The sequence below is a fragment of the Nicotiana tomentosiformis genome, chromosome 6 (assembly GCF_000390325.3).
Source record: "Nicotiana tomentosiformis chromosome 6, ASM39032v3, whole genome shotgun sequence".
NCBI classification, from domain to species: Eukaryota; Viridiplantae; Streptophyta; class Magnoliopsida; order Solanales; family Solanaceae; genus Nicotiana; species Nicotiana tomentosiformis.
This window is the reverse complement of record NC_090817.1, coordinates 136,338,445-136,360,464: the sequence shown is the minus strand read 5'-3', so window position 1 is coordinate 136,360,464 and position 22,020 is coordinate 136,338,445. Positions and strand designations below refer to the sequence as shown.

Below are 22,020 nucleotides of genomic sequence, written 5' to 3'. Positions count from 1 at the left end.
AGAATGATGGAAATAAAAAAGAGAAGAAAGGTATGGTAGAAAGAAAAGGAGAAGAACAAATTTATATTAATAAAGGATAATTTAAAAAATATAAATTTATTACAATGATATTTTTGTTATGAATAAATTAATTTCATATTTCTGCTTCAACTTTTTGAAAGACGCTAAAATTTAAAAAACTATTTCTGTTATGGCTCAAAAATACTTTTTCATCCGAGCCAAACATATTTTCCAAGAAGCTTGGCCAAAGATGCTCTAAATTTTGCCACATAAATATTGAAGCGAACAAGATATACGGAGGTGGTCCTATAACCTATTTTCTCTCTCTGTCTCTCATATTGTCAGATATTAGGGGCGACCAATAGTCAAAATCAGTTGTGGGGTGGGGTATAAATTTCCATTATCTCTATCTGGAAGCAACTATATGTTTGTCTCCTTAACCACCATTCATAGGTATTAATAGCCGGTCTGGCAAGGCACCAGAAAAAATTACCTTATTTTGGGAATTGATTTTTTTTAAAAGTATTTTTTTTTCAAGTGTTTTTTTTTTAAGTATTTTTTGTGAAAAGTATTTTGTATTTGACTAATTAATTTAAAAAGTATTTTAAGTAGCAATTAGTGTTTGACCAATTTTTAAAAAAGTATTTCTAAGTGTATTTTTTTCAAAAGTGCTTCTCAAAAAATTATTTTTTGAAGAAATTAATTATTTCTGTTTCTCCAAAAGTGCTTCTGCATCTCCTCAGAAGCACTTTTTTTCTCCTAAAAGCTTGGCCAAATACTTAAAATTTGGAAAAAAATACTTTCTTTTGAAAAAATAGTATTTTTGAACTTGAAAAAACTTGGCCCTAACGGGCTATAAATCTGAACAAGGGGCAAATCACAAATGCATCCTATTTCCAGTTTTCTTTCTTCTTTTTCCCATAAACGTCTCTATTAATCCTATGAATGTCAAGCGGACAGCTAAACGTATCATAACTCGGTACGCAAGGAAACATCGGAGGTAGGACAATGTTTTGCACAAGTCACAACCAAATGGAAATGTTTTATATATATAGCTAATATATCATCGGACAGTGTGTCTTTTTTGGCTAGTTTTACTAATAATAACTACTTCAACAAGTATAAAGTCGAGAATGACATTACTAATCCTAGTGAGAGCCAGACGAACCTAACTCTTAGCATGCATGTAGAAAATAAGAATCAGATGGAGATTTTGTTTGGAGTAATTTTTGTTACTTCAAACAATATTTGGTTCAAGAACTACGTGTTTTAACTTACATAACATTAACAACGCCTATCATACACAAGAGGAAAAACAACAACGTGGCCCACCAGAAGCAATCAAAGAGCAAACTATAAAATTCTTTGTGAACAACCCAAATTTATGGAACTGTGAAAGGTGATAGTAGAGGTGGGGCCATGTTAAGTAGGACCCATGCATAAAGGCCTTGCGTTGAAATTTCTACTAATATTTCTTCATGCGCGGAAGTGGGGCCAAGTTTTTGATTATTACAAGAGCTAATAAGTGAATTTTAAATTTAATATATATATATATTAATAAATTTTTTAATACAAATATTATTTAATGAAAAATTACGGCCAAACTGTATTTCAACTTCTAGCTCAGTCCCTGTTCCTAAGCTTTTTATTCATGACTTTCGGGGATATACATTGAAATTTCTAGTGAAACTTCTCCCCAAGTGCTATCCTAAATCAATTTGATGAACAAATCTGAGGAACTATCGTGTCTTCATCTCCCAAATTTTGGTATTTTACAAATAAATTATTTCACGTCCAGAAAATATCTAATGAAAAATATAATAAGGAGCAGTAGTTATATCAACCTGTACCTTGTTCTGGGAAGAAAATCAAGTTGCTGATGGTGTGACAAAAAGAAGCTTTATTTAATGGGAAATATATAGTATAACCTTTGAAGCAAACGGGGAAAGACAAAAAAAACTCTACGCAGGTGGGAATATTTCATGGCTAATTAAGTCAGTCCATTTGTCATTCCTTTTCATTATCAATTCTACTGATAGGAAAATAATTTTGATATCTCAAAAAGAAATATTCCAAAATTATGTCTAGATTTATTTTCTTTCAATTATATTAATGAGTCTTTATTATAGTAATTATTTTAAATATATTTGTAACAGAAAATTGGTTTAATTTTGAATTCAATTGGGACAAAATAAATCTGACAATTAAATGCTCATTCGTATGGATTTGAACTTTAGTATTGAAAAGTCAATAGACCAATCTTAATGGCTTAAAATTTAACGTATTGTAACTTGGAAAAGCCTTTATGCCTTGGACGTTTCTGATCAGATAGTTAGTTGTAAACACGTAATTTTTGCCCTACGCTTAAAATACTCCTAAATATAGTCCAAAATAATTTTAATTGATTTTATGGAATTTTAGGAGTCTCTTCCCTATTTTATTTTTGTTTGTTTGGCATTTAGTTGCAATTTACATAATTAGAAATGTCTTTAAATCATGAAAAAAGTAAAAAATATTTTATCTTTCATGTTTTACATTTTTAGACTTTAATTGTATTTTTTTTAGCATCTAGTTGCATGTTAATTGCATTTTTAAAATATAAAAATCATAAAAAAAATACACGTAATCATTCTTGTTTTCTATATTTTAGCTTAAACTAATTATCTAAGTTTAGTTCACTAATCATTAACTTAATTGTTAGACCAAAAGTTTAAGTAGGTTATTTTAGCAATTTAGGCTTGAAATTAGAGTTTGGTCAAGTGGCTATTTCCGAAATTAAAACAAAAAAGGTAAGAGAGAGGCTGTTTGGTCTTTTATTGGAATTGGGCTAAATGGACTAAAATATTGACCCAGTTGCTATCAGATCCGCCCCAACCCACTCCCATTACCCGGTCCAGCCCCGCTACTAAACTAAACGACCCCGTTTTGGACCTAAGTGATCCCCACCACTGATCATCCCAGATCCCACGGCTGAGAACTCATCCCCTCCTCCCTTCAAAAGATTTTGCAAAATATTTTTATTTTTTTGCAATGTATTTTTTTTGTAAAAACTGAAAAAAAGATATGTATTTTGCAAATTCTTTTTTTTTTTTTTCAGTTTTTATAAAAATAAATTTTAGTTTTTACAAAATATATGCTTTAAAAAAACTGAATTTTAAAACGGGTCGGGTGGTGGGTTTTTTTACAACGGATCGGGTAAAAAAAAAGAAGAAATTGGTCGTTTTCATCTAGTGCTGACACGTGGCACTCCATCCAAAATAAGGGTATATTTATTCCAAAGTATGACGAGGAGAGTATATATAGCCCAATAGTATAACGAGGGATATTTTTCGATCATTTTTTGAAAATACAAGGGTATATTTGATTCTTTGCCGTAAAACAAAAGAGGTATTAACTGGGAATTAAAGGGGCTAAGGGAAATATGAAAACTTAGGGAATCTTGGGTGTAACTGTTGGGAAGCTTCTAGGTGAAAGGCTTTAGGGAGTAAACAACAAATAAACAGTAGGGGAAGGTTAGATATTTTTGGTTATTATTGTAATAAATTCAGGTTATTCAACTACTGATTTTGTAGTTTAACTATTGAATTAGTAATTTGATTAGAAATTATTCTGGATTTGATTAACTGGACACATACACAACCTCGCCTATGAGTTGGTTTTCTATAGTATTTAGAGATAATTAATGGGCCCTGTCGCCACAAGCCCATTGGGCCTGATCTGATGACAGGTCACACAGAGTCCATGGCTATGGGATTGTAGGGCCCAATAGGCCTGAATCATTTAGCCATTCGGCCTAGTAGATATGAATTGGTTTGAATCTCATACAAACAATACTAATGTGGCTCTTTAAGCTTGGTAGTAACCCAATAGTTCTGACACATCAATTTATCACTTTTAGATAATCAGAAAGGACAAAGGTATTAGCAACTAATGCAGACATAATGCATTCAATCTTACGAGTGAGGTTCTCCACACATATATCCATAATCTGAGACTTTCGCAGTCATCTTAAAATCTAGAAAAATAAACAACTTACCAATTCGCTTAGAATGCTTTAGGCGCGTTTTAAAAATATTATCATAATTATGTATACGTTCGTGTGATATAATTATGATTTCAAAATAAATCAAGGTATGCGTTCGCGCGATTTTCGCCGAACAATCTTAATAAATAATTAAGTGTTATTAATTGTGTACACGTACGCGTAACATTATTTTAGCACACCGAATAAAATGGCTCCGCACACACGTGATCATTTTCTAAGATTAATTCCATAACTAAGTAATAAAAAGTGGTAAAAGAATATAATACACATAGGTTCTAAAACACGTAATAACTTGTTAATTAAGCCATGTATGATTGTAAAGCAACCGTGCTAAAATCACGAAATCCGGAAGTGCCTAACACCTTCTCCCGGATTATTAGAATTTCTTACTCGGTCTTCTGCGTTTCGCAGATTTTAAACAGAAATATTTTTTCTTGATTTGACATTTTAAAATAAACGGTGACTTGGGATACCTTAACAATTATTCCAAGTGGCGATTCTTCAAAAAATAAAATAAGTTAATCGCATTTCAATAATGTCACTTAAATTGTAAAAACTCATTTCCCTGTAAAAAGGAGGTGTGACAATAGTCTCTCTATTTTCTTTTTAGACTATATATACCTCTTTATTTTCATCTTGGAAGAAGGTGAAAAACTAAAAATTGCTCTTCTTTTGTATTGGGTTGTCTTTATTAATCTTTGCTGTTTTCGCTCCTAATTTATACTAGAAGAGTTTGTTGAATCCTAGGGGATAAGCCTAATTTTATTCATCACGGTGTGGGCGCAATATCCTTAAGGACAGTGTCCTTGACACGCCTCAAACTAAATCGTATTCTCTATAATCCAATATTTTTACAACAATCTTAAGGATATCCCACGTTGTTATTATGGAGAATAACGCTGCTAATGTTGTTGTTGTTGCTACTACACCTGGTGTACCTAGTGTTTCTATTGTTGTTCCACCACCAATTACCTATACCAAACCTTTTCTTGATGTTTCGAAAATTGAGCTTTTTGGTGAAGATAATTTTAAGCGCTGGCAGGAACGTGTGCATTCTTTGATAACAAAGTACACTACTGAAGACGCTACCAAACAAAAAATTGTAATTGGAAACTACTACAAGTGGGAGATGACAGAGGACAAGGACATAACTGCACAAATCAACGAATATCTAGCTCATTGAAGATCTCAAATCTGAAGATATCTCTCCACCCGAACAGTTTGTTGCTGGTGTGCTTATTGAAAAACTTCCTAAATCTTGGAGTGACTACAAACAACAATTGAAGCACAAACACAAGCAATTATTATTGAAGGACTTGGTCAAGCATATTATAGTTAAAAATACCAATTGCAAGCAAGATGTTGCTGATAAAGGAAAGAAAATTGCTATAAGATCCAACCTTGTGGAGAACAACAAGTGCCAGAACAAATCAAACAACATGTATGATAAAAGAAATGATTATAAGCCCAAAACCAAAAATCAAACCTTCAAGAAAAAAAGTAACTGCTTTGTGTGTGGCAAACCTGGCCATCATGCTGCTCAATGTCGGATAAAGGCTGGAAATGATAATCCCGCTAAGTCTAAAGTAAATTTAACTGAAGTCAAAGAGGATGACATAATTGTTGCGGTTTTTTCCCAAGTGAATCTTGTGGCCAATGTGAAAGATTGTGTGTTAGACTCTGGTTCCACTAGGTACATATGTGCTAAAAAAGACTTTGTGTCTTACACTCAAGTTGAGGAAGGAGAAGAAGTTGTATATCTTGGTGACTCAAGGACTACTCCAGTTCTTGGAAAAGGCAAAGTTCTTCTCAAACTCACATCTGGCAAAACTTTGGCATTGAATGATGTGTTGCATATTCCTAGTACCCGAACCAAATTGGTCTCTGTGGGATTATTAGAAAAGTGGGGGTGAAAGTTTTTTTTGAATCTGATAAGGTCGTGTTGACCAAGAATAATAATTTTATTGGCAAGGGTTATTATAACCATGGCTTGTTTGTACTCAATGTTATGAATGAAAAAGCTAGTTCTTTTGCTTATTTAATTGATTCTTTTAATTTATGGCATGCTAGATTAGGACATGTTAGTTTATCTTATATTAAGAAAATGGATTCTGAAGGTCTCATTTCAAATATTAATTATTCAAATATTGATAAGTGTGAAATTTGTGCTGAAGCTAAACAAACTAAGAAATCATGTGCATCTGTATTTAGAGAATCTGAATTGTTAAGTTTAATCCATACTGATTTAGAAGACTTGAAACAAACTATGACTGGAGGAGGGAAAAATATTATGTGACATTATAGATGATTTTTCTAGATATACAAAAATTTACCTATTAAGAAATAAAGATGAAGTTTTGATAAATTTTTAATTTATAAATCTAAAGTAGAAAATCAATTGGATAAGAAAATCAAAAGAGTTAGATCCGATAGAGGTGGTGAATTTATTTTGTTAAATGATTATTGTGGAAAAAATAGAATAATTCATGAGATAACACCGCCATATTCTCCACAATCAAATGGTGTAGCAAAAGAAAAATAGGACCTTAAAGGAAATGATGAATAACATGCTTATTAGTTCTGGTGCCCCGGATAATCTTTGGGGTGACGCCATTTTATCTTCCTGTCATTTACAAAATAGGATTCCATATAAGAAAACGGGTCAAACTCCTTATGAGTTGTGGAAAGGCTATCCCTCTAATTTGAATATCTAAAAGTGCGGGGGTGCCTTACCAAAGTTATGTTACCCGATCCTAAGAAAAGAAAAATATGATCTAAAATATCTGATTGTATGTTTATTGAGTATGCAGAAAGTAGTGTAGCATATAGATTTATAGTAGTCAAAAGTGATGTGCTTGAACACAATACTATTGTTGAAATAAAAAATGCTAAAAAATTTTAAAATATTTTTCCTTTAAATATTGAGAATATTTCCGATGCTCCTATTATTCCAAGTGATAATATTTCACATGTTCCAATTATTCAAAATGATTTTGAAAGTGAGGACTTAAGAAGCAGCAAAAGACCAAGAAAAGAAAAATCTTTTGGTAATGATTTTTATACTTATCTTGTGGATAATAATCCTTTAACATATTCTGAAGCTATATTTTTGTCGGATGCCTCATTTTGGAAAGAAGCTATTGATGTAAAAATAAATTCAATTTTACAAAATAAAACTTGAATTTTAGTTGATTTACCTACAGGAGCTAAACTCATTGGTTGTAAATAGATTTTTAAGAAGAAACTCAATCCGGATGCTTCGATTGATAAACACAAAGCTAGATTTGTTGCAAAAGGTTTTACTCAAAAGCAAAATATTGATTATTTTGGTTATTATGCTCTTGTAACTAGAATTTTTCTTAATCGTGTTTTACTTGCCTTGACTTCTATTTATTAAATTTATACTCACCAAATAGATGTTAAAACTGCATTTTTAAATGGTGATTTAGAAGAGAAAATTTACATGGAGCAATATGAGGGTTGTATAGTGTCTGGCCAAGAAAATAAAGTATGTAAATTGCTAAAATCTTTGTATGGTCTAAAGCTAGCACTTAAACAGTGGCATGAAAAATTTGATCAAGTATTGATTAATGGGGATTTTTCATCAATTGAAGTAGATAAATGTGTTTATACAAAATGTGTAGATGTTACAACAACAACAACAATAACAACTACAACATACCTAGTATTATCTCACACCGTGGAGTCTGGGGAGGGTAGTGTGTACGCAGACCTTACCCTACCTTGTGAGGATAGAGAGGTTGTTTCCAATAGATTCTCGACTCAGAAAAGCATAGCACCCCATTAATGAAAAAATACACAAGAAGGGCCAAGCAGAATAGAAACAACAAGACAGTAAGGTGATCAACGATGAAAGAAAATAATGGCTAGTTATAAAAATCTACAACCAGTAGAAAGCGAGATTGCATGCCAATACTACTGTTATGAACACTCTAGACTACCTACTCTACTACTCTAATCCTCGACCTTCATACCTTCCTATCAAGGGTCATGTCCATGGTCAGTTGAAGTTGCGCCATGTCTTGCCTAATCACCTCTCCCCACCTTCTTTGGCCTACCTCTATCTCTACCTCTACGTAGGCCCTCTAATGTCAACCTATCATACCTCCTCACCGGGGCGTCTGTGCTCCTCCTCTTCACATGACCAAACCACCTAAGTCGCGTTTCCAGCATCTTGTCCTCAATAAGGGCCATACCCACCTTGTTGCGAATAACCGCATTTTCGATCATATCTAACCTGGTGTGCCCGCACATCCATCTCAACATCCTTATCTCTGCTACCTTCATCTTCTGGACACGCGCAATCTTGACTGGTCAACACTCAGCCCCATACAATATCGTAGGTCTGACCACCACTCTGTAGAACTTACCCTTAAGTTTCGGCGGTACCTTCTTGTCATACAAAATACAGAAAGCGAGTCTCCATTTCATCCATCCCGCCCCAATACGATGTGTGACATCTTCATCAATCTCCCCATCCCCCTGAATAATAGACTCAAGGTACTTAAAACTCCCTCTCCTAGGATGACCTGCGATTTCAGCCACGCCTCCCATTCCCCTCCTTGAGTCTTGCCACTGAACTTACACTTCAAGTATTTTGTCTTGGTCCTGCTCAACTTGAAACCTTTAGATTCCAGGGTCTGCCTCCATACCTCTAATTGCGCATTCACACCGTCTCGCGTCTCGTCAATAAATACAATATTATCTGCAAATAGTATATACCACGACACCTCCCCTTGGATGCGGTGCGTCAGTACATCCATCACCATAGAAAATAAAAAATGGCTGAGTGTCAACCCCTGATGCAACCCCATCATAACCAGAAAATGGTCTGAGTCCCCACCCACCGTCCTAACTCGGGTCTTTACCCCCATCATACATGTCCTTAATCAACCTAATGTAGGTAACATGTACACCTCTAGCCTCCAAATATCTCCACAAAACCTCCCTCAGAACTTTATCGTACGCATTTTCTAAGTCGATGAACACCAAATGCAAGTCCTTTCTCTCCCTATACTGCTCTATCAATCTCCTAACAAGGTAGATAGCTTCTATAGTCGAACGCCCCGGCATAAAACTAAACTGGTTCTCGAAAATATACACACTCCTCCTCACCCTTAGCTCTACCACTCTCTCCCAGACTTTCATAGTATGGCTAAGTAGCTTGATACCCCGATAGTTATTGCAATTTTGGATATCACCCTTGTTCTTGTATACAGGAACCACCGTGCTCCACCTCCACTCTTCGGGCATCTTTTTTGTTCTAAAAATAACATTAAGTAACCGAGTGAGCAACTCCAAGCCTGCTTTGCCCGCACTCTTCCAAAACTTCACTAGGATTTTATCCGGCCCGGTCGCTTTGCTCCTGCTCATCTTACGCATAGTCCTCTCAACTTCATCCACTCTAATCCGCTTATAATACCCAAAGTCACAACGGCTCTCGGAGAGTTCCAAATCACCCAGTACAATGCTCATGCCCCCCTTCTCGTTCAAGAGACTATGGAAGTAGGTCTGCCATCTCCGACGTAAAATCTGTAGATGGTACATGTGTTATTATTTGCCTTTATAGGGATGACATACTTATTTTTAGTTCTAGTCTTGATTTGGTACATAAAACCAAAATTTTCTTGTCTTCTAATTTTGAGATGAAAGACGTGGGAGAAGATAGTGTTATTTTAGGCATGAAATTATAAGAGAGTAATAGCTTGATGTTAACTCAAGAACATTATGTTGAAAGAATTCTTAATTTGATAATTTTGATGTGGTACCTGTAATCACTCCTTATGATACTAGTAGTCAATTAAAAAAGTAAAAGAGAGATGTTGTAAATCAAAATAAATATGCTCAAATTATTGGTAGCCTAATGCATTTGATGAATTTTACTAGACCAGATATTGCATATGTTGTGTGTAGATTGAGTAGATATACTCAAAATTCGAGTCATGATCATTGGAATGCATTAGTAAGAGTAATGAAATGTTTGAGAGGTACCATGAACTATGGTATCAAATATAGTGAATTTTCCACTGTATTAGAAGGATACAATGATGCTAACTGGATCTCTGATTCATATGAGATAAAATCCACTTGTGGTTATGTGTTCACCCTTGGTGGGGTGTTGTGGCATGGAAATCAGCTAAACGAATAATAATCGCTAGATCTAACAAGGAATCTGAGTTTGTGGCATTGGAATTGGCTGGTAATGAGGCCGAGTGGTTAAAGAACCTTTTGGCAGGTATAGCCATTGCTAAAAATAAATCCTTCAATGGGAAGATTAGACACATTCGATTGAGACATAATATGATAAAGCATCTGCTGAGAGATAGAATTATTTCCATAAATTATGTGAAGTCAGAAATGAATTTGGTAGATCCTCTGACTAAACCTTTGGGAAGAAAAATAATATCTGAAATATCGAGGGGTATGAGACTGTTGTCAATTTGAGTTATATCAATAATGATGGTAACCCAACCTATGTGATTGGAGATCCCATGAAGTAGGTTCATATGGGTAATAACTAGTCATTAGTTGATTAAATATGCACTATTAAATTATGTCCCTTCCAATGGTGTGTGTATATAGTGCTAGATTGCAAGGAATGAGAGGCTGAGTTATTAAACTCTTAATCCAATAATCCATAACCTTTTATAGGTAGTGTATTGCACTGCAGAATACACTTGATGGATGAACCTATATGAGTGTGGAGTGGGGCCGCTCCTATGAAATTTATGGCAAAAGTTTTCTAGAGCATTCATGAACACTAAGCACGCGCATGGCCTATTAGCGCAAAACCGCGACAAACAACAAAGTGTGTGCGGGTATAATGTGATAGATAAGACACTAAACTTAAAAAAGAATTCTTGGTTCATAGAAGTTCTAAACTTTACTAATTGTTCTGTAAGTTTAATCTTATTTTATCTAGGTCTTCGTTCATAATCCAAGAGACACCAACTTCGACGCATTATGCTCATTTGTAAAAACCCAGCAAATTGTTTTTCACTATTTTTTAAATATTATTTTTGAGATATGTGGGGGATTGATAGGAAAATAGTTTTGATATCTTAAAAAGAAATATTACAAAACTATGTCTAGATTCATTTTCGTACTATTATATTAATGAATCTTTATTATAGTAATTATTTTAAATATTCTTGTAACAGAAAATTAGTTTAATTTTGAATTCAGTTGGGACAAAATAAATCTGACAATTAAATGCTCATTAGTATGGATTTGAACGTTAGTATTGAAAAGTCAATAGACCAATCCTAATGGCTTAAAATTTAACGTATTGTATCTTGGAAAAGCCTTTATGGCTTGGACGTTTCTGATCAGATTGTCTATTTTCTTTTTAGACTATATATATACCTCTTTGTTTTCGTCTTGGAAGAAGGTGAAAAAGTAAATACTTTTCTTCTATTGTGTTGAGGTGTCTTTGTTAATTTTTGTTATTTCTACTCCTAATTTATACTAGAAGACCTTGTTGAATTCGGGGGATACGTCTAATTTTATTTAACACGGTATGCGCAATATCCTTAAGAATAGTGTACTTGACACGCCTCAAGCTAAATCTTATTTTTCATAATCCATTATTTTACACATCTACTACTTATGGACCAAACGGCGTTCAACTGAAATGTTCTTGTGTAGCTGAAATTATTTCTGTATTTGTTTTCTTGCTTCTGCTTCTTTATTAGTGATAGAGGTTGATTCAGGATTTAAATTTAATGCGTTTAGATTTTAAGATTTTTAACATTGCATCTGTTAAACTTATGAGTTCAAATCTAATATTTTTTAAAATTTTAGTAGGTTTTTATATATAAATTCATATTTCATGTTATGGATTCAGTTAAATTCGTAGCACCGTCCCTGATTAATGGTGTTGATCTTGCTAATGAACATCTATTTATCGAATACTTATTATTATCTATTGATAGATGGGGTAACGAAGAGGAAATTACATGATATATAGAGAGTTACAGTAACGACTAGTCTTGGTTACTAATATCGAAATTTTCGACAATATGAAAACTGATAAACTAGTCTTTTTTATTATTATTATTTAATTCCAAATTGAATAATTCGGATAACATGGACTGTGTTCGAATATGTGATAAAACGTGAAAATAGCACGGACTAGTCAGTTTTCGGACTGGTAATTGAAAAATAGCCAACGTTTGTAAAATCATTAAAAAATAGCCACCATTTTGCTGCAACACGGAAAGTTCCAGCATAATATACTGGAGATTGGTGCACATGTGTATGAACTTCCAGCATATTATGCTGGAACTACAACACACGGAGAGTTCCAGCATAATATACTTAAGATTAGAGCACATGTGTATGAACTTCCAACATATTATGCTGGACCAGTATATTATGCTAGAAGTTCACATGTAAAAAAAAATTGAACTCCAGTATATTATACTGGAATATTTTTTGGATTTTGAACAATATTTTCGTTCAGATTTATCTTTACATGAAAAGTGACTAAATCTCGATTACTTTTAAAAACTGTGGCTATTTTACAATTACCACTTGTAAATCTGACTATTTTTGAATTTCAACCGACAAAACTGAACTTTTCTTTTGCTTGACTAGGAAAAGTTCTATCAAATCCAATGTCCTTGCCATTCCAAACAATTTTATTTTAATTGTTGCTAGCTTACTTTAGATTTGTCAAATCGATTGGTGCATTATTCTGCATAACAAAGTAGTACTATTTTCTATGACAAACTATTGCAAGGACTAAGGTTAGTAGCCAAGACATGATCAGGGGCTATAATTATTTGTTCCAACGACTAAGTTCCATATGTTCTTTAGCACGTTATTAGGTGCACCAAAATCAATCAAGCCTAGATAGTTAAAGGTAGACTGATCTATCTAAGTTTCCATATTACAAAATATTCAATGTAAAATTAATGTAGCCTATTTCAAGTATGTATCACATTTTTAAGAGCCTTGTTCAATGGAAATTTACAAATTTTACATTTTTTTATTTTATTTAACAGATAAAAAAATAAGACAAACATTGATATTTGTGTTGCTAGGAGTTAGCGGATACCCTACTTTGCAAATCCCGGTGATCGAAGCTATTCCCACGACATACATTTTCTTCTTTCGATGGTATCTTTCACTGTACTATTATCTATATATGTAAAGCAAGTAAGCAACTAATACCTGCATTACGTTATTAGGATATAAAGCTAGAGGAATTTACGAGAATAAAAGATATGGAACCAAAAACTGAGAAACTGAAGCTTCTTGCAGTATTGTTTGTTGTGGTGTTTCTCGCTGCAGGCTTTCACATTTCCTCAAGAATTGCTCTAAATATTGGTGTCAGCAAAATTGTGTACTTAGTTTATAGAAATATCACTGCTTTACTTTTTTTAGGACCTTTTGCTTATTTTCTGGAAAAGTGAGTACTAATTTCCATTCCACACCTACGAATGTGTTTTCCTTTTTGTTTGGTATTTAACTTTCTGCTTTTGCATTCTTGTTTATACAGGAAGGAAAGACCACCCCTCACATGCTCCCTATTGTTTAAGTTTTTCCTCGGATTTTTGGGGTAAGCAAGTAGAGCATCAAAATTTAACCACGCGCATAATCTATCTTTGTTTTTGTTCCGAAGAAAAGTTTTGACTATTTGTTGATTTGCGAGTGTCATCCTTGTCTAGAACTCATACTAATCTTCTCTGTCTCGTTCTAATTTTATTTACTGCTTGTCTTGAGGGACCACATATTTCTGTAATTATGCCCTTCAATTCGCTCTAATGACAATGTTACATTTCTTGCTTCACACAGAATCACAGCAAACCAAGGACTTTATATCTTAGGGATGTATTGTACATCACCTACCTTTGGATCAGCTATACATAACTCAATTCCTGATTGTGAGACTACACTGTACTTGTTGTTATTACCACATAGCTGCCCGACATAACTTTACTAGAGTAAATGACCATTTATGAGTTTTAGTCATGTCACAACATTTACTTTGGGTACAATGTAGAATTTTTTGTCTTGCCGAGATAATATTGGACAAAGATGAGCCTAAATGGAGTGACAACTTGGAATTATGGTATAGTTGTTTTTGTTGTTGTATTTGTGTCTCATGAGACTTGGTAAAATATGCACCAGCTCCTAGTTATAGCAGTTTTTACAGAAAGGGACACGATTCAGTTTGCTGAGGTGGTTTTTATGATTCTATATGCTGAAAGTTCCCTAAAACTGAAATCATCCACTATATTTGTACTTGACTTAAGATGGAACCAATGAGCTAATCTTTTGAGTACTCAAACCGTGATATTGTATTAGGGTATTGCCAATTCCGGAATTGTATATTTTCTCATGACTTGGTGCATTCAGAAAGGAGGGCCAGTTTTTGCTGCCACTTACCTGCCTGTGCAAACAATTTTAGTTGCTGTCATGGCCTTTGTGTTTCTTGGTGATCAGTTGTACTCAGGCGTGTAAGTCAGATATAAATGGGAAAAGAATAATCAACATATGTTATGATTCTTGATCAATTTCAAGGGGCACTCATGATTAATTGTATGCAGGGTATTTGGGGGGATTCTGATTGCGGCAGGGCTTTACCTAGTCTTATGGGGTAAAACAGAAGGGGAAAAAATTGCAAGGGACTTTGATCACCTTTATTGTAAGCAACATAAACAATGAGACTAAGAAAGCTTCTGAATGTTAAACATACCCAATTTAGAGATATAGACTATCTTTTCTGCACACAAAAAAGTTGAGGATATAGTTTAATTTTCAGTCGACACTCTGCCATAAGGACTAAGGTTGACATGTCAATCAGAAGTTACAAAATAAGGAGGAACACCGAGAAGGATTCCTAAGTCAAACAACAACAACAATAACAAATTCAGTGTAGTCTCACAAGTGGGGTCTGGGGAGGGTAGTGTACGCAGACCTTATTCCTGTCTTGTGAAAGTAGAGAGGTTGTTTCCGATAGACTGAGAAGGATTGTTGACTCATATATAGCAATTACGGATACCTTCTGATCAGAATTCAGAGGCATAGGTTGAAATCAAAAGCTGCACTTCCAGTAGCTACTCCCTACTTTATTTTATGAAAAGGAAATATATTACTAGTATACTGAGTACTAGTTAAGCATATAGTTGTAGGAATTAGTCTTGTCTTACAAATTTTCATACTAAGTACTACACTTGCAAGGTTCATGCCAAAATACATTGACTTTTGTTTTCAAACTAAAAAAGAAAAGAAATGAAATGAAGAATGTATCTGAATATACATGTTGTTAAGCTGGCAGCCTTGTCCCAAACCAGCCGTACAGACGAACTGTCCTAACATATTAATTTAGTAGATGAATTGTTATTAGACCTGAACTGTAATAGGGCATTCCTCTGTGTTTTCTTGATCAACAAGATGTTTTCTCAATGTTGCTCCTTCTTTATCTTGGTTCACAATTTTCTCCTCTTCAGTTTTACCCCATAAGACTAGGTAAAGCCCTGCCGCAACCAGAATCCCCCCAAATAGCCTGCATACGATTAATTGTCAATAATTCACTTTTAATCCAAAACACGAATGCCTGCTGAAATTTATCAAGAATCATAACATATGGCGATTATTCTTTTCCCATTTATGGACTTACCCGCCTGAATACAACTGATCACCAAGAAATACAAAGGCCATGACAGCAACTACTACTGTTTGCAGAGGCTGGAACGTGGCGGTCAACACTGGCCCTCCTTTCTGAATGCACCAAGTCACGAGAGAATATACAACTCCAGAATTTATGATACCCTGTAATGCAATGTTTGACTCAACATACTAATTAGGTCATTGGTGCAAAAACTAAAAGGATAGAGGATGATTTTAGTTTTAGGGGTCTTACAACATAAAGAATCGTCAAAACCTCCTCACCAGACTGAATTCGCCAGTTTCTTGGATCCCTTTCTGTAAAAGCAGTTACAACTAGGAGCTGGATTACTCCAAAGAAGCATGTAAATGAGATAAGTGACAGTTTCGCGGGGTAACTTTTCATCATAGGAACCTGCATATTTTACCACGTCTCATGAGACGCTAATTGATGGTGTGTGTATATACATAGAGGTATTAACTCTGATATAATTAAGTAGTAAACGAAAGTGGACCTTCTCTGACAGTTCAAGTTTTTAGATGAGTTGGTCGCACCATTCAAGTAGAGTTATGTCTACAAAAACTATGTGTTAACTGCTAATTCCTATTTCTTTTACAACAATGCAAGATCTTGAGAGCTACCTGAAGCACCATCCAACTAGCATATGATAAGCACTGAGCAATAATGTAAACACAACCCCATGTCCTATTCAGCATTTTCTCTGGAGAAGTAAAAGTTACATCCGAAGAAAAGCCGCTTCCTCTTAGAAGGGGAGGGCCTTTGTATAGAGCGATTATTGTGGCACCTCCAACACTTGCTATGGTTCCCATAATTTTTGCCATGCCATCCCTCCTCTTAATATGCACTTCTTCTAACCTGAGGTACATATACAGGCATATACTTTACGTATACTGATGAATTAATTAGTATGAAATAGTAAAAAATGAACCAATACAACCATCTAATTAGATAGTACAGTGTACGTGCTATTTCATAAACAGCTATGATCTTATACCTTAAAACAGAAGCCATGACAAAAGTAATTGCAGGAACTGAGTTTTGTATAGCTGATGCATAGGTAGGTGATGTATAATACAACCCTAAGATATAAAGTGATTGGTTTGCTGTGACTCTGTGAACCAGGAAACAAAACTTTGTCATTAGAGCGAATGGAAAGTAATAAAAGCTAGTACTAATATTTAAAATTTCCTTAAGAAAATTTGTCAGTAAAAGAGAAATTATACTCTACTTGCTTACCCTATTAAACCGAGGAGGAAAAACTGAACCAACAGGGAAAATGTGAGGGGTGGTCTATCCTTCCTGTATAAACGAGAACACAAGAACTTAAAGTTATACATCTCAACCAAATCAAGAAAGGAAAATAACAACACGTTCATAGTTGTAGCTGGAAATTAAGTATCATTACTCACTTTTCTAAAAAATAAGCAAAAGGTCCTAAAAGAAGTAAAGCAGTGATGTTTCTGTAAAGTATAAAAACAAGTTTGCTGACACCAATATTGAGAGCAATTCTTGAGACAATATGAAATCCTGCAGAGCAGAAAACCATGACAAACAACGCTGCAACAAGCTTCAGTTTTCCAGGTGTAAATTCCATATCTTTGGTTCTTGTAATTACTTCCTCTAGCTTTATATCTTCAAATACGGGATAAGTAGCTTACTCTGTATTCATATACACTGTACACAATATTGAAAGATGTCATTTTCTGGAAAAAGACAATATGCACTCTGAGTGGACGAGTGGAGGAGAAATTTTTGCTATTTTCTCAATGGTACCTGATCATTTTCTATAAGCACACGAGTTTCTTCTTGTTGAAAACACATTGAAACAGACAGCAGAAGCAGTGAGAAGTGAGAAGTATCACAGACAGTGTTAAAAAAATAGTTTATGAGCAAAAATAGAGGGTGAGAGCGGCAGTACCGTGGGGTGAAAAAATCAAAAGAGGTTCTTTTTCTTGAGTGTGTAGTGGTCTCTTAAGTATTTTACTCCGGACTATCATGTATAAAATTCCTTACTATAATGGATTATTTTGCTCCTCACGACCCGTATGTTTTTTTCTTATTTAGAAGAGTTTCCAAGTTTATATCTTAGTGTTATTATTACTTTTTCAATTTTTGTTGATTACCGTGTCCTGGTGCTCGTTATTACTTTTACTACATACCATAAATATTATTTATGTGTGCTATTTTTTCCAACAACTGATATTAGAGCATAGTTTTTGCTTATTCATAGAAATATTTTTTTTGCGGCCAATCATACTACATTCGGTGAGAAAAAAATATCTCGAATAAAGTACTAGGTTTTGCATAACATGATTGGAAATGGAAGCTAAACTAGATTTTACAAGTGTGGTCCTACCAGCAATTTTTAGGAATTCAGTTTCCATCCTTTGAGTTTATTATTAACTTTTTTGTCTAATAAGCTATTAGGAATTTTGTTAGTTAAATGCCATAAACTCCCAAAACACAGTATCAGACATCATCGGTCTATACTTCATTGAAATTGGATTTGTTTCACTGCACTTGCATTGCAGGTTCAAGCCAAGATACGTTGACTTTTATTTTAAAAATAAAAAAAGAAACAATATAATAGAAGAATGTTCAGGATAAATAACTAAACATTGACATGTTGTTATGCTGGCAGTCTTGTTCCAGACATGAACATCGTCCGGACAGATTATTTTATCAGATGAATTGTAAAGGCGCGAGCATGGATGAACCAAATTTCTAACAGAGGACAAAGTTAAAACCTATTCATAAATTAGCAAAGTAAACAAGCTCCTCAGCCAACTGCATCATGTAGATGGAACCATTTCGGGCAATTTGTTCTGAAGGATGCAGTTGAACCACAGGGTTGTGGAGGGATGGATAGAATTCCTCCACCCTTAACCAGAAGTCTCGGGTTCGAGTCCAGTAAATGGAAAGAATTCTAGCAGGTAGCGCTTCCCCTTTAATGGACCTTACGTGGCGAAAATATGGATTAATCGGGGCCACAATGCGTGTACCGGACACCGGGTATATAGGAAACAAAAAAATGCAATTGAACTACAGCAAAATGGTTAATAAATGATTCTATTCAAGTTAATGCATCTGATAAAATATCATAGACAATCTGATTGTTATTTTTCACGTTCAAGTCGTCATAGGATCATGGCAAGCAACGCAAGCTGAAGGAGAGGCAAAATAAAAAACTATAGAGTCAGTACAGGAATTGTTTGCATTTATCGAGGAGCAGATTCGAGGGACGAAATTTTTTGACGGGGAGCAGATAGGCTACCTGGATTTAGTGATGGGTTGGAAATCTCTTTGGCTCAGTGAAATGGAGGAAGTAGGAGAGATGAAGCTATTGTTACCACTTTTCTCTCTCATGTTTTAAGGTAAATTGAGCTTTATTCTGATGGTTTTATATTGATGTTACACTGACATTTATGTAAAGAGTCTCTCCTATTTGCCATATCAAGAGCAGATGATATGTGAACCAAGATGAAATCGAGGCCACCAACAATCTCGATAGTAAAAACATCATCAATAACACCTCTGAATCATTTGATTCTGCTACAGTTACAGTATTATATCTACAAGCCAAGAATATCTGCAAATAAAAAGCTAATTCTATACCCTTGTAATCTAGTTTCCAGAGACTTCTTCATTCTCAGAATAAGATCTACTAAACATAAGTGGAAAAAACTGAAACGGTGAAGGAGAAGAAGGCTTTCTATAAACATTGACAAATTTCTCTCCTAATTCCTTTACATATAGCTTATACTTCACAATTTCATCAGCATAGTATTTCGATCCAATGTCATGTGCATTGAGAAAGTCAAACTATACATACATACATACATACAAAAGCTTTTAGGAATAGCCAACACGTCGACAACGAACCCAGAAAGCTGTCCCTCCACTCCGTCCTCGAGCAACAGCTATTTCCTCGTCAATGTAAAACCAGATGAAAAATGGATCCTTATCCTTATTGCTCGGCTCTCTTTCATCCTTTCCCTTAATACTGATATCAAAGGGATTCAATGGTCCAACTTTTATCCGAAGCTGCTCAAATACGAAAGCAAGTATCCTATTCTTCCATGAAAACCTCCCTTCAAATGCCAAGAATCCAAGAGGCCCCAAGAAAACACCATTTTCGATCCTCTTTGCCTAAAATTTTGTTCAAACATGTTATTCCTCTTGTGATTGAAAGAAGAAAGCATATATACTCTATTGAAATTGGAGTTCTTCATCTAAACAACTAAAGAAAACAGACATTTTAAAGAGAGAATTAAGGTTGCTTATACAGCACCATTAAATATTATGAATAGCATTGGGTATGCAATTGTTCTCCTTTATCTTCTTCTTTTTTCCTTCTCTTTGTAGTCTCAGTTATTGAGCATGGAAGTGTTCTCTATCATTTTCTTTTGTAGAAAATCCCTAGTATAACAAATTGTACACCGGATATACAAATCAGAAATGGGAAAATTGGTTAACAAAATAGGTTTATGAGATTAAATTATTTGATTTTATCTCATCTAACAGTTTACATGATAAGAAACAAAAGTATCTATTATTGAAGTTGATCGCTGTAGCACCCCCGCTCTCAACCATGTGATAAGTCATTTGATCTAATCATCTCTTCCATAGTAAATGCTTAAGTTATACAAAGATAAGAATCTCTTTATTTGGAAGCTTTCATAAATGAAAGTGTAATTCTGATCTATACCGACCATTACATGACACAAGAACAGGAAGAAAAAGAAAAAGCAACAACGTTATATCACCCCCTTAAGAGTAGAATTTAGCTCTTCTTCAAAAGGTCATATGAATCCTTACACTAAATCGTCATTTGAACATTTTCAGATGTAATATTCTCTTGTTTTACCTTCAACATTAAGAAAACATTAAAAGACAGATAACAGAAGAGAAGAAGTAAAGCTTACAGCTGCATCAAATCTCTGAACGGCTGTAATTGGGAAATATCTACCTCGTTCTAAACCTTTCTGCAATAATAATAAGGCTTCGACATTACAATGAAATATTTTGGACAATATATATAGGTAACATAAAGAAACACAAAAAGAAAAGGAAACAAAATGCATTTACAAACCTCAGCAGTAAAAATGAGCATCCACGTCCTCCCAGGAGATTTGGTTCCACCAAGAGTTTCAAGAAACTTTGAAGAATCGATTTTTGCTTTCTCAATCACAGAGAAAGCAGCCATTATCTCCTTTGCTGCAACCTTTCTTGTTTTGGCTGCTTTTTTCAGTACTCTTACGCTCTCTTCAACTTCCTAAATAAAATTTTAATTCATACAACCAGTAGGAAAACCAAAAGTAAGTGCCCAGTAAGATTTATTATCCAAATTGCCCATAGAAACTCAGTTAATAAATTAGAATATACTAATCAGCAAAAGGTTGTTCTTAAAAAAGGAGCTTTAGCATATTAATTAAGCTAAAAAAAAGTAACAGATACTGTATACTCGTTTTGAAATGGTCTTAAACGGTCTTATATATATCATAACATTTGTGTCACTATAAAACTTATCAGGAAAAAAAAAGTTTTATAGTAAATTGTTTCTGAATGTAGCAACCTTTAGTTTCAAATAATTGTTACAGAGGGAGTAATTTTTTCAGAACAAACATATATTACTGAGTTCAAATCCTTTTAGTAAAGGAATACTCGGCACCCACTGGCTTAAAATCTTAAATTAAAAGTATAAAAGAAAATGAGAAAGGTACCTGGTTGGGTTGTTTGTTTTCCTCTTCTTGAATAAGAATGGAAGCTTGAGAATTTTGGTCCTTTTCGTCAAAGGTTGCTCTGGTTTTAAAAGCTGAGAATCTCAGAGAAGTTTGTAACTTTGAGTGATTAAAAGGGGCTCCGAAACTGCAGTTGAGAGAAACTTGAGAAGGACAGAAAATCCCCCAACTCAACGGGATGGAAGAAAAGAGCAGCAGCATCTCATAAGTGGCTGTAGTTAGTCCCCCACTTTTGGTTTCTGATTATATACCTACTGTTATTGCAATCTATACGCGCTTCTTTTTGGTCCTTTTGTTTTTTCCCTTTTACACAACAACAACAACGATCTAGTGTATTGACAACCCATTATATTTTCATAAGTAGGATCTATGATGAGTATTATGTGTGTAACCTTATCTCTACCTAGTGTCGCGCCATATTTTTTTCTCACGAAATCGGGTTTCGACATGTGACAACTCTTTTAAGGAGGTATTAAAAGAGGAGAATCGTCACCTAACGGTTTAAGGTGTGTTAGGGCACCTATTATGCAAATAACTCTGTTTGACTAGTCAACACTACTAAAGATCGGGTAAGG

The 22,020-nt window shown here is 34.4% G+C and overlaps 2 protein-coding genes and 1 non-coding gene across 3 annotated transcripts; all 3 read right to left on the bottom strand.

Annotated features, from left to right (window-relative positions):
• Positions 1-13,694: 13,694 nt before the first annotated feature.
• On the bottom strand, positions 13,695-13,801 carry LOC117274371 (U6 spliceosomal RNA). Its single transcript, XR_004504480.1, has one exon. It is a non-coding gene; the product is annotated as a U6 spliceosomal RNA (small nuclear RNA).
• A 1,400-nt stretch (positions 13,802-15,201) lies between these two features.
• LOC104087103 (WAT1-related protein At3g18200-like) lies at positions 15,202-17,383 on the bottom strand. Its single transcript, XM_009591503.4, has 7 exons — positions 17,114-17,383; positions 16,941-17,003; positions 16,699-16,815; positions 16,325-16,559; positions 15,939-16,097; positions 15,696-15,847; positions 15,202-15,581 (listed from the first exon to the last, which is right to left on the bottom strand). Exons 1-7 carry the CDS (start codon positions 17,296-17,298, stop codon positions 15,419-15,421), a joined length of 1,074 nt encoding a protein of 357 aa, XP_009589798.1. The 5' UTR covers positions 17,299-17,383; the 3' UTR covers positions 15,202-15,418.
• Positions 17,384-19,397: 2,014 nt separating this feature from the next.
• LOC104087101 (uncharacterized) lies at positions 19,398-21,696 on the bottom strand. The gene is made up of 4 exons (XM_009591502.4): positions 21,428-21,696; positions 20,797-20,979; positions 20,630-20,689; positions 19,398-19,853 (listed from the first exon to the last, which is right to left on the bottom strand). The coding sequence occupies exons 1-4, from the start codon at positions 21,644-21,646 to the stop codon at positions 19,557-19,559; spliced, it is 759 nt and encodes a 252-aa protein (XP_009589797.1). The 5' UTR covers positions 21,647-21,696; the 3' UTR covers positions 19,398-19,556.
• Between the last annotated feature and the right edge of the window lie 324 nt (positions 21,697-22,020).